Raw genomic sequence first — 13,869 nt, forward strand, 5'->3', positions numbered from 1 at the left:
ATTCTTGTTGAATCCAGTGAAAATCAGCATTCTTTTAATTAAATTTGATATGTTTCTGTTGTTAAAGAACAAATAGCAATTTATCCTAGAAGCTGTCGCTGCTCATCAGTGTTGGTCAAGTTACTTGAAAAAGGAATTAGTAACTAATTACTGATTACTTGTCCAAAAAATTAACCCCGTTACTTTACTGACTACTTATTTTCAAAAGTAATTAGTTACTTAGTTACTTAGATAGTTACTTTTTAAAAACATGATACATTATATGCAACAGTCTTTGACTTGAAGAAATTTGTTTAAGATTTAAACCTATTTACTGCATATCAGCACATAAAATAAAATAGTGCTTCGTGTTTACGCTCACTCTTTCAAATAGATGCAAGTAAAACACAGCAGAAATTAAAAAAAATCAAAGACTCAGTGGCACTGAGTCCTGTCGCTCTTAAATCTATTTTCACCTGTTTAGCAGGAGTGGGGTGGGTGGAGGTTTGCCCGGTGCCGCAGCGGTCATGTCAGTGGGGGGGGGATCTGGGGGTTTCTCTGTGAATTTCACATTCGCGTGGCAGCGTGCTAGGTACTTGCTCAGAAGCTTAGGGGTTTTTCTTCACACGCAGTGTACAGTTGATAGTAATGTTTTTGTCACTTTTTATGGAATCAAACTCAAAGTAAGGTCAGTACTTTGACCCTTTAACACAGTAACACAGAGTGCTTACGGGAAAATAACAGTAATCTAATTACTTTTTTGCAATAGTAATCCCTTACTTTACTCATTACCTGAAAAAAGTAATTGGATTACCTGCCCATCGTTATGTCGTTTGAATTTTTACTTCTTCTGTTTACTGCTGTGAGAAACTCACAAAACATTTAATCTTCACAGCATGTAGTCGAATTCTGTTGTCATATCTCGGCGTTTATCTCTACAGATACACACTTCTCTGATCAATGGTAGACCCAGTGCAGATGACCCCTCGCCAACTCTCCTGAACTTCACGTCCGCCCGCTACATCAGGTTGGTGTTTCAGAGAATCAGAACGCTGAACGCCGACCTCATGACTCTGACACTCCATGACCCCAAAGATATGGATCCTATTGTGACGAGACGGGTGAGGCTAAAAACACATGCGCTACCACTTTAACTTTGTCAGTATGAGTCATTCATCTCTGGATATTTTTAAGTAGAATATCTTTTGAGTCATTGGTTGTTAAAGTTGCAATAACCTGTTTTGGCTCTTCAGTACTACTATACCATTAAGGACATCTCAGTTGGAGGGATGTGCATCTGTTTTGGCCATGCGAAAGCTTGTCCACTCAACAGTGTTACAAAGGTAATAATGTCCAACTTTCTCTCACTCTGTTTAACAATACCATCAAGGTGATGTAGCTCTTCCATAGTTCTGAACAGGAGTAAAGAGAGCCCTCAGGCATCACCTTTTCATCTAACTCCTTCTATAAAAACTTTCCGTGTGAGTCTGTGCACGCCTTTCTGCAGGGGACACAGGTGACACTGTACAGCGTCGTCTCACGTGTCACTTCAAACAGAGGAGTGTTTGATACCAGACACCTGATCTTTCCCTCTTTTTCTCCCACCACACACACATGCACCGCGTTGTGTCCTTTACATGTCCCGAGGCTGAAACAAGAAGTCTAACTCAGATTTGACACCTGTGTCTGGTCCCTCGGTGGTGATGTCAGTAACAATAAGTGATGTCACTGGTGTGAAAAGTCCTGTTTTTTTTTTCTTCTTCTTTTCCCCCCGTCTCTAACCAAGACTTGAGGAAGTATTTAAACTCACTAGAGGAGGCTAACCACTTTCTTCTGCCCATGTGTTTAAAGGCTACACATTTAGTCAGTTTTAATAGAACAAAAAGACTTTGCAGAGCAGATGTAGTATACGGTACAGCCGAGTAATTTCTGTTTATTTATAATTCTGCTTTATTTATCTGCAGTTTTTTTAGAGCCTCTCTGTTGCGCTGTGTTCCCACAGGACATTTAGCTTTTTTACTTTGATTAGTGTTCAAACAATCCATGCAGTAGCATACTGGGCAGACATTCAGAAAGGTGGAGACCTGCGAGATGATTTGTTGATGATCGTCCGCAGAACATTTGTTCAGATGCCTGCTCAGCACAAAGGCAGCCTAAGCAAGAGCTGTAGCATTGTGTCTCAGATAAAAAGGGGCAAATTTACTCATGCCAACAAATCCAGACTTGGCTCTTGTTGTGCTATTGTACTGCTCTCCTCTCAGTTAAATCTGGCACCCTCACCATATCAACCAATTTACGGAAAGTCCTAAATTGAATTACTGAACCTTAGTTGGCAAATATCCTGCTACATTCTGCTTTGTCTGTGTTTAGTTTTGAATTTATTTCTCTCCTGGGAGACTAATCGTGAACCTATTTACTGCTAACTGAAAATTTGGAAACTGAACCAAGTTCTTTCAGTTGAGTTGGCTCTCATGTGTACACATTGTTGTGTAAAGGGCTTTCAAAAGGTGATGCATTTTGATAATTACCTATTTGCACTCTATTCTCACATTCATGTGAATGTTGAGGTGCCACACGAGGGTGCACAAAGGAGAGAATTTTTTTTCTGTGTATATTAAAAATATATTCATAAATATTGTACAGAGGGTTATACATGTACACTTTCTACACTTTTAGATTCAAATCAATACAAACTTGATCTCAACATTTTATTTTGCTTCAGTTCAGGTGTTGTTCATACATTCAAACATTCTTACTGCAGATGTGGTTATGCATGTAAAGGACCACAAAGTCACAGCAAGAACATAAAGACTGCATTTGAACTAGGTTATTACTTTATTTGAAAAATTGATAGTTACAGTGCTTATTATCTCAGAACAGTTTAAAAGAGATTTGTTCTGGAAGTTATGTCGACCAAACCAGGAAAAAATATTATACCCTTTCATTTATCTAAGAAACACTAAGATATCAAGTTAAATTTCCATCTAATGGAAAATGTCAAAAACTAATAACAGATGCATTTTAATAACCAAATCAACAACAACAAATAAAACAACCAATATAAATAACCGATGCTAAATATGACGTGAAAACATGTTACTACAAAACATGTTCAAATATGACAAGTTAACATCTGACAAACGTATAAATTGTGACAGAAAAGTGTGGCGCATTGTGCCGTGTGTTATGAATGACGCACACTGTTCAACCACTGCAATAAAAGTTCAAATTTAAAATAACAAAACAAGCATCCAGCCATTTTCTTCCGCTCATCTGAAGTGATGATTCAGTGATTTACTGGCATTTGGCATCAAGTAAAATTTTAACAATTGGATTAAACGTCTACTGAGTCTGGTACCGACTGGCAACAGCGATGATTAGTTGACTAGTCGCACACATCCATAGTGGTAATAGTCCACATTCGACTGAACAGTTCCTTTGCAGTAACTTGACCAGCACCATTTCCCTGCACAAGCAGTGCAGTTCCTGATATCTTATCATATCATCCATATCCCCCAAAGAAGTCCCAACGCTGGGTTTGGTCACACTAAAACAGTGAAACAGTAAAACATCTCATACTACACTCAAGCAATAATTTCTATTTAGACGATTTATTGTCTACAAAACTTAAACAGATGGTTTTTATTTTCACCATTTAACTCTCCACTTAATTCCAGCTCTGAAACCTCGTCAATCTCCTCCAGGATTAAAGGCCTCACTTCGGGCAGTGGAATTGTTAAGAATATAGTGGCAAGAAACAAAATTTGATAAGAAAGGAAAAAATAAATAAAATTGATTTCCCTTCAGGATACAAAAATGGTGTAGGGGAAAATAAAAGTTAAAATCAACCTTATTGGGTTGTAAAGTCATTAAAATAATAATATCAAACAACGGGAGCTTCTCTAACAGGCTGTCACTCGGCACAGCGACAGGACACAAAGAAACAAATAATAGTTATTAGTTTAATTAACTGAAGGTCACTCTTTCCCAACACTGTGTGTGGGAGTAGTGTCAAGCTAAGGGCTGACATTTCATTTTTTCACTTAAGAGGTTTTGAATCACCTGCGGTGAAGAATTGGCTGCAGTGAAAAATCATATTTGTTCACGATTCAGATTCAGATTCAGATTTAAAAACCTGCTTCTAGTTTGCACAATCAATTTAAAGAGAGCTCACATCTGTGAAATTTAAAGTGCACTGTTAATGTGTGTTTTCCATGTGTTTGTGTGTGGACATTTGTGTTTCTGCGCATATGTAGAAGTTTAGCTGTGAATGTGAACACAACACTTGTGGGGAGAGCTGTGATCGCTGTTGCCCAGGTTACCACCAGCAGCCTTGGATGGCAGGAACCTTCCTCACTCGACATGTCTGCGAGAGTAAGAAAAACACAGAACAAATTATATTCGTAAATTACACACAGCTACCCACAAGCTTACAGCAGTTCACCCACAACACATTTGCTACTTATGAAAAATAAACAGTGACTTCTCAGATTTTCATGAGTTAAAAAGCCTCTATCAGAGTTCTTATGGCACTATATAATAGGAAACAGAATACTACATCTTTTCCTAAGAGATTGTAACTAGATATTTCAACTATTTTACCCATTATGTTATTTAACAATTTCTCCATCTACATTTTTAGCTAAATACACTTTACTTACAGATTTGGCAAACTATTACAACCATTTATACATTAAGTTTAGCAATTTGATTTACTAATGGCAGTTTAATGTTATGTGTATTGGCTAACAATTTATTTATTTATTTTATTTTGCTATTAATTTTTCAACATTGCATATTTATTTTAAATATTAATATATATCTATTTTAAAGACTAATATTATTTTTAATTTTACTTTTCTGGTCAAAGTCATTTAGGTCCATTCGGTTCAATAAATTGTGCTTCTTTTTCAGATTAGTTGAGCTAATTTTTTCACATAAAGCCTGGCTACTGCAAAAAAGTAGGCTAACCCTAGAGTACTCACTCACTGAGGTCAGTACTCTCCACACAATTAAACTGTGAAGCTGTGCCCTGAAATTCACATTCTTTCCAGCTGATCAGAATCAGTCTGTGATATAAGTCTGTATAAAGCCATCCGAAATCACCCTGGCATCCATTAACCTTCATCAGTTATGCAGCAGTGGAGGGATGAGGTTAGAGGCTTCCACCTGTCATCATAAAACTAAGGTTACAACATGTAATCTTTATTTTATTTCACACAGGCTACACCCTCTGAAAGCTCTGTAGTCTTAGTGGCTCAATGACTGCTTCTGTTGCCTTGACATTGACATAACTAAAGTGACAAAAGGTCCTGGATAGCATAACAGTAAAAGAACTGACCATGACAGATTTAATACCAGTACTGAACAAAATGTTGTAATGGTAGGGGTAGAAAACGTTTATCTAAGATGAGGTATTTAGAGAGAACTCGGCACTCTAGGATAGCACAGAATGATGCCCTGTAGTGTTGTGCAGCTTTACAGGTCAGCAGTGACCAGCGGGACAAGATATCCACTGTTCTTAATCCCATAAACACAGCTGTGAACACTATACTGGATTAACAGTGGGTGGAAGGTCCAGTCATGCAAACATATAAGACAGATGTAATTATAACTTTCTGGAGAACAAAAATCTTTCATAATCATGTCATGGAACATATAAAGCACTGTGTAGTGTTTAAGCATGTGATAGATCATGTAACTTGCTCTGCTTCTCAAGCCAACCAATATGCATTGTAATTAATATGTCGTAGGGACCTGAAATAAGGCATGCCGAGCAGTGAAGGTCAGTACTGTTTTCTTAACACCTGGCCATTTATACAGCTGATGCCTTTAATCCCTGGATTTAATACACTTTAAGTAATGTCCATCAGGCCATTTCCCTGTGGTTGTTTTAACCTAAAATCTAAAAGTGTTTTGTGTGTCTGGCCTTGCAAATGTATGTGCTACATTAAATGTACTGAGTTTGTAGGGGTGAGAGTCCATAGCCATAGTGTAGGTTAAAAAGTCCATTAGTCATGTAGGTTTGCTTGTCATACTGGGAAAACATATGATCAATATTGCATCAATCACAACATTATCTTTGCAAAACATGTTCTGGTCTGAATTAAGAAAATGTATGAAACAAATGAACTCAGCTACAAAATCGGAATCTAAACTGAAGAAGATCTTTGTGGCCTGGAGTTCGGGCTGTAGGAGACTTCTACAAACTTTAAGTCCAAGTTTCTTCTCAAAATTCCAAAGGACAATGCTTTTATCTAGCTCATGAATTTTAGACCACTTTAGTAAATATAGCAAACTAAAGTGAAAATGGAAAGGGCATGAATGAATAGTAAGGCTATTTTTTTCCTCTGGAGATAATTCTCTGGAGCCCTAGAGATAACACACAGCTCACAGTCAGTGTGTGAACCTTACGGCACTGTCTAAAAACCAGGATAGGGTGTTTTTTTTCTCATCTTGTGAGCAGATGAAGTAAAAGGATTAGAGAAAGTGTCCCCCCCCGGCTGCATATAATACTGTACAGAATTTTGATAGAAGAGGCAGGACTCGACAAATCCTATCAACTGCAGTACTACAGCCCACCAACTTTTTCTGTGTGTTTTCAGAGTGTAACTGCCACGGTAAGGCAGAAGAATGCTACTTTAATCAAACAGTGGCAGATCTGTCGCTCAGCCTGGACATTCACGGTCAGTACAAAGGGGGCGGAGTCTGCATAGGCTGCCGTGACGACACGGCTGGCATTAACTGTCAGAGCTGCGTTCCTGGATTCTACAGACCTGCTGACGTACGTAACCTGCTTATGCGTGTGTCCTTACATTACCTAAATTGCTGCTATTTGAACATGTCCGCGTTCTCTACCTGTCCAGGTGAGCGCTGAGGAGGAGAACCCCTGCATCCCCTGCTCCTGCGACCCATACGGTTCCATCAGCCAAACGTGTGTCGCAGATTCGAGACAAGCTACGTCCCGTATGCACTCAGTTTGACTTGTACTTTCTGTCTGGTTACGTGACTTTCCGCCTTGTTCTTTCTGAGGATCATTTAAGCCCTAACATAGGGATAATTTTGGCCCCTCAGTGGATATGCATGCAGACTTTTAGAGCCTGCACCCATTCCACATTTTAATTCATTTTAAAGTGGTACTTCAGTAACTCTGAGATTTCATCAATTCGGTCCACATTGATTTCCTATGGGATCGGGGTGAGTCGAGTTCAGCAGCATGCACAGAAGCTTCTGTTACTTGAAAATGTCTTTGACAGAACAGAACTATTTATATTAGAGATAATTTTACTCCTCTGTCCTCCTCTGTGTTTTCGCTGTTTTTATATCTAGCAAGTAGAGTTATTTTAGGTGCAGCTACTTCAAAGAGATACCCTTTCTCTTACACTTATACTTTTTTTTATGTGTGCATGTGTCTCTTTGTGTGTGTGTGTGTGTGTGTGTGTTTGACTGACAGGCCAGCCAGCAGGGTCATGCTGGTGTAAGGAGGGTTTTGGGGGTCTGAGATGTGACAGGTGAGAGACACACATACACACACATGCACACAAATAGGGAAAGAGATAGACACATAGTGACAGGTGAGCAGAACCTTTCAGCTGTTGTCTGTTCCAATTAGTGTTTAGAAATTGCCACCAAGTTTCCATTAGGATCTTTGATGATATTGATTATCACACTTGGGTTGTATAGAAGTGACTGCATGCATAGCTGTGGTGCAAATGCAAGGCACTGTCTTATTTGCAGCTAAAATGTTACTTCCTTAATAATACCTTTCACGAACTTAAACGGAGAGAACCACAGCCTGAGGTCTTCATGAAAAGTCTTAGCATTACTAAATTCCTACAAGAATTAAACAAGAAGCAGTTTCAATATCAACCCGTAGATCTGTCAACAGGGTCCTTCATGTTACTCTCCTGATTAGTTAGTTTGCGAGTAATTGCGTTTACTGATGTAATTGCTTTTTTTTTTTTGTATTATCTTTGATCCCACGGTAACCCAGTATTCCACGCTAGTCTAATGTAAAAGCCTTATCTTCAAAATACTGCTTTTCCTCTAAACTTTTAATGACCTACCCGCAGGGCCGCAGCATAAGCATTGTCTCTAAAATGACTTCCTAAATGCTATTTAATAGACTTGCTTTGGCTTACTTTCTCTGTTAATTAGTAGAAGTTTTTTGTTTTGGTTTTTCTGCTTAAGCACGCACACATATTACCAGCGTTAGCGGTTTGCAGCAGTGAGTAGGGGATCGGTGGCTCACGCGAAAACAGTTTGACCAGGATAAACGCAGTGGTTGTTAATCTGATCAATTTACTGTTTTGACTTGATCTTTATTATTGCTGTAAAACTGTAGGTGTGCTATTGGTTATATGGGCTACCCATACTGTGAGCGCTGTAACTGCAGCGTTGAAGGAAGCGTCAACGCTGACCCATGTATAACACCCTGCATATGCAAGGTACACACAAACACGCACATTCGCATTTGTATGCACAGAAATAATGACAAGTACTCTCTCCTAACCTTTTTAGCCCTGTCATCATTATTTTCACCACATTAACATTGCCGGAACATGCTTTGCGCTCGTAGCGTCAACCTGAGGGCAGCCTATAAACTATGCTGCGTCCTTCTTCTTCTTCTTTTTCTCCTCTCTCTTCTCTGCCTGCCCTTTTCTGTCTCTCCCCCTCTCTCTGTCTTTCTCACATGCAGGAAAATGTGGAGGGGGAAAATTGTGACCGCTGTAAGCTCGGATTCTACAATCTTCAAGAGTCCAACAGACGCGGCTGCGAAAAATGCTCCTGCATGGGCGTTTCCAGTCAGTGCGCTGCCTCCACGTGGACCTATCAGAATGTAGGAACTCATTATTCACTGATGTTGTGGGATGATGTAAACGTCACTTCAGTTTAAGATCTTTTCTGCAAGAGTGGCTTAGAGCTGAAAAACTGTTTTTTCCTCCTTTTATTCAAATATCATTTACTGCTGTAAACTTAAATTGCGTCATAACTGTGCACCACAGAAGGATGAACATCAGCTGAGAAACAAATTTGTGACGCAAGTTGTTCTGACTAATTTTATAGCATGTGTTCCCTTCCATGACAAGTTTCAGAGTGGAGTAAACTTTCAGTTTGTGTTCATCTTTTGCATCTAATCCAACTTTGGTGACTTTTGACATGCAGAATTTTAAACAGCACTGATGTTCAGTGAATCAGAGAGTCCAAAACAGAAGCATGTGTCATGAGGTTTTACTGACACTGGCCTGTGTCTCCTTTTTCTAACAGCGTGCTTTACTTGAGAACAAATTGCTCAGCAAAAGAGACGTAAATTTGATTTTTAAACACGAGGGAAATACTACATGAACAACAGGTCTCATACATCAGAGTTATTCTATAATGTGTGGGTTTGCTCATTTCAGTTTAGTTTAGTTTTTGAAAATGTTTGCTTTTAGTTTCATTTTTACTTGTTTTATAGTTAACTTGAGGGCATTGAGGGTATATGCTGGAAATAACATAGGTAAAGGTACATAGGTATAAAAAATAAAAGCGAAGAACAAACTAGTTGAAAGCAGCTGACTCAAAGTAGACATGCGAAGTCACAATAAATATATGCAAAAAAGCCTCATCGGCCAAGCTGTGATAACAAATTTTGCGAAAAGAATTAAACTAAAGTGTAACTCGGCTGGGATAGGCTCCAGCACCCCGACAACCCTGAATTGGATAAGCAGAAGAAGATAGATGGATGGGTAGTTTTAGTTTTTCATTTAGTTTCAGTCACCTAAAATAACCTTGTCATAATGTTCAATTAGGTTCAAAGCTAACAAGCTTGGGCACTGACACTGAGTTTGACACAAGTTTTTGTGATTGAGTTAGTAATTAGTTTGCCAACTACTGTTTACCCCTTTGTTTAATCAAATAAATTGGTTTGACCAGGCCTTCAGTATAAGGCCAGTATAGTGAAAATTTTCAGATTGTGAGTTTTTAATGTAGGTCCATAATACACATTTTCCTAACAAACAAAACAATCACTTAAGCTATCGCTCAAAACACTTTTTTTTAGATGACACGAAAACTACTCATCCACACTGCTGCATCAGTTTAATAAATATCTTTCAGGGCCTGAACATATCTGACACCAGGTATAAATTAATTTGGATCTGGCAAACATTAAAAACATCTGGAAATTAATCAGTAGGATGTTAAACAGAAAAACAAAACTGCATAGAGAGTCTGGAGGGAACAGAGAGGCGAGAGACATGAAGAGAAAGAAAAATATGGAGGAAGGAAGAGGACAGGACTAGAAAGGAGAAGGGAGAAACAAGACAAGAGGCAAGAGGGAGGAGAGAGGTGAAGCAAGAGGAAAACAGTTTTTGACTGACAGGCAGGGTGGGAGAGGAGGAGAGAGGAGACGCTGACAGGATGACAGCTCTGATTTAGACACCGATCGTGTGTGTGTGTTTGTGTGTGTGTGTGTGTTTTCAAAAGGGGAAGCCAAGGTTAGGTTAATTACAATGACAGATGTGTGTCTAGCAATCTCTGATTCACAAACACACACACGTGAAGACACACATCAACACACACAAAATCCTTAAGAAAAAAAATCTCTTTCAAGGTGTCGATTGCAAACTTCCAGCTGACATGTGGCAGATTTACAAAACTGTTACCAAAAGCTTAACTTTGACATTTTTGTTAAAAAAAATCTTTTATCTCAATCAACTAATTACATTTACAATAAATTACATTAAAAAAAAAAAATCACATGATAGGCATTTTCTATTGTTTTTTAAATTAACCTGAAGTAATATGGTGACTTTAACTTGAATTTTGCTTTTAATTTTTAATTACCTCTTATAATAAAGTATCGTTAGAGGTAATAATTTTCCTGCTCATGAGTTCATCTATATAAACCACCTTTATTTTGCTTGAAGGATTTTTGTAAAAAGGTTTTGGGGTTTTGGAGGCAGTGGTATGGACAAGTTGACAGATGAAGTCAGGCAGGAGTCACCATGAGCTATGATGTTCATAGATGACACTGTGTTGTACTGAGAGTATGGACAAGAGGAGTGTAGAGGAGTAGTAGTGGAGTGGAGGTGTGTGCTGGAGAGAAGAGGATTGGAAGTCAGTAGAAGCAAAGGAGAATACATGTGTGTGAATGAGAGGCAGGCAGGTGTAACAGTGAAGATGGACGAGTTGAGATACCTGGGGTGAAGCATCCAAAGCAACATACAGTGTACAATAAAGGTGAAAAAGAGAGTGCAGGTAGGGTGGAGTGGGTGAATGTAAATGAGGGTTTACAAGGTGGTGGTGAGACCTGCTGTGATTTGTGGTTTGAAGACAGTGGCATTAACAGAAAAGACACCAGGTGGAGCTGGAGGAGGCAGAGTTGAAGATGCTCAGAGTTTGGTTGGGAATGACCACAATACAGAAGATAAGGGTATGATGGAGGCAGACCAAGCTCAGATGATTTGGACATGTGTAGAAGATGGATAGTGGGTATACTGGACAACGGATGTTGAATATGGAGCTGCCAGGCAGGAGGAAAACAGGAGAAGGTCCATGAATGCAGTGAAGAAGGACATGAGAGGGTTGCTGAGACAGAGGATTCTAGGGCAGGAAAGAGAAGTCAATAAAACAAAGGTGACGTTTGGCAGTAGACTACCTGGACACAATAGGTACACAAAAAAAATACATTGCAACTTTGGTAATAGAAAAGAAGGAGCTCAGGTGGTGGATGAACAAATCTATTAAGAGAGTCAGAGTGTTGACAGTTGTGTGAAGTAGCAAATCCGAACCACCAGCTGGGCATCATGAGTAAAACCTGTCCGTCTACACTGAACATGCCTTGCTTTAATATGTTTGCTGTCAATGTTACTGATGTGCTGACAGTAAGCAACTCTGTCGTGTGGACAGAAATAATACTGTATGTTGCTTTTCTGTTTCAGACTCTCCCTTTACATATTTATATAAATTCTTTTCCTGATGACTATATATAAACATCTTACATCTCTACATGACTCACGCAGTTTAAGTGAGCAACAGAAAACCTGCTGAAAACAGAAAACCCCAACAAAAACTTGAAGTTGAAAGCTGACGTCTTGTTATGATGTGTACTTCCGCGATTGCAGAAGAGAGCGGAAAGGTGCAATCCTGCCACAGTCTCTTCACACAGATCGTGCCTCACAATTTGGGTGTTGAATTTTTTAACAACCCCTACACAGAAATATTCTTTGTGTACTTTGAAATGTGACATGGGGAACTGCGGTCTGGGCATGCCAGCATGATCAGAGTAAAAAAGTTGTTTTTGAAATAGATGGAGCTGAAAGTAAAATAACTTTTTTTAACCTGGATGTTGTGTTCATAGGAGACCACTCTGACAGGCTGGCACCTGGTTGGCAACACGGGAGGGAGGGTGTGGTCCGTTCACAGAGAGACCCCTCCATATCTCAGCGTGCGACACTTAGATGTTGTGGACGATCTTGGCACCGCCTACTATTGGAATGCACCTGGACTATACTTAGGAAACAAGGTCAGCTGCAAGCACACACTCTGAGACTTTTACAAATAGCTTAAATGACACCTATTAAGATTTTCCTTGTTTTCTTTATATTAAACATGGCCAGTGTTTCCAAAAATGAGGTCAGTGTATGTGCAAGGAACCCGTGCGAGACAATAGGCCATTTTTTCTGCTTTTGCCTGTCTATTATGCTCCTAATAATCCCTAATAATCTCAATCACACTGCTCCTGCATTGAGAACAGAAGCCCCACAACCTCCTGTTCGAGTCTTTTGTTTGCAGCGTGCAGCTAATCAAAAGAAAGTTGGCTTAAAGGAGAGAAGGAAAGGAGCTGAGACGACTTGTTTCAGAAACATGAAGAACTGAGGGGCTGCGCTAAGGCCCAGTTTAAGATAAATAATGCAAAGCTACTGTAGACGACCCCAAAAATAACATGGAATGTCAGTGAATATATTCGGTGTCCTTTGAATAACCAGCAGTCAACACTGATTGCTGATTTTTTTTGTGCCTATTTTACTTGAGATAACTGAGAAACTACATTAGCACCAACATTAAAGTAGACACATCCAAATGCTCTCAAGGTCACAGTAGTAGCTCAGTTGTGCGTTGTTTTAATCCGATCTTTAATCTTACACTTCAGCAGCAATAAGCTATAAGCTAATGTTTCGGGTTACTTCAGCGGACTATTTGCTTCACGACATGGGCATTTCTAACTATATTACTGTGTAGTGATAGCACTGGCGGGCAAATATATAAATTCTAACGTGATGCATCATTAGGATAGGCTTCACTATATAAACATATCCAATTTATGATCTCAAAATGTATCCCCTGGGTGGAAGTCTGGTGAGAATGTGTCCTGCTGGGATGTTCACCTCCCTCGTAGCCCTGCTTCTCTGGATCAGCTTCTGCTAATGCCGACTGTTTGAAATTGCGCCGTGGCTTTCTGTATCCACGATTAGACTTTATCACTCCAGCTGGCAAATAGCTGCAGTCCATGTTTCAGAAGTCGAGTTTTTGCTCTACTACAACAACAGACCGACTGTGATGTTTGTCTGTGTGTCATGGCTTAGAGGAATATACCACTGAATTTCATTACTTTGCACCCGGCAGGCCTGGCTTGTCATCTCACTTCTTTGTCTGAACCTCTATCCCTCCCTCTAACCATCCCTCCATCCCTGCTTCTTTTCATTGGTGTGCTCCTCTAACTCTCTCTCCGTCTCTCCAGGACTCGCATTTTTCACCTCCCTGTTCCTAAATCATCTCCTTCTACTTCCCCCAAGCTCTTTTCTCTCTCACTTCTCTCTCTCTCTCTCTATCTCTTTCGCTTGCTTTGTGTCTCTTGGGGTAAACAGTGTTTCGCCTGTTGAACTCAATAATCAATGTGTTTTTTTT

At 39.5% G+C, this 13,869-nt stretch overlaps 1 protein-coding gene across 10 annotated transcripts in view; it reads left to right on the forward strand.

The window, feature by feature from the left end:
- Positions 1–13,869, forward strand: part of lama2 (laminin, alpha 2) — a 212,298-nt gene that overhangs the window by 67,617 nt on the left and 130,812 nt on the right. For all 10 annotated transcript variants that reach the window (XM_040018526.1, XM_040018527.1, XM_040018529.1 and 7 more), the window contains exons 6-14: positions 921–1,100; positions 1,233–1,322; positions 4,236–4,353; positions 6,585–6,763; positions 6,846–6,945; positions 7,433–7,490; positions 8,324–8,426; positions 8,678–8,818; positions 12,323–12,487. In XM_040018526.1, coding sequence (XP_039874460.1) covers positions 921–1,100; positions 1,233–1,322; positions 4,236–4,353; positions 6,585–6,763; positions 6,846–6,945; positions 7,433–7,490; positions 8,324–8,426; positions 8,678–8,818; positions 12,323–12,487 — 1,134 coding nt within the window. The remainder of the gene's footprint in view (positions 1–920; positions 1,101–1,232; positions 1,323–4,235; positions 4,354–6,584; positions 6,764–6,845; positions 6,946–7,432; positions 7,491–8,323; positions 8,427–8,677; positions 8,819–12,322; positions 12,488–13,869) is intronic.

This window comes from Simochromis diagramma, unplaced genomic scaffold (genome assembly GCF_900408965.1).
Source record: "Simochromis diagramma unplaced genomic scaffold, fSimDia1.1 OVJJ01000802.1, whole genome shotgun sequence".
Classification (NCBI taxonomy): Eukaryota; Metazoa; Chordata; class Actinopteri; order Cichliformes; family Cichlidae; genus Simochromis; species Simochromis diagramma.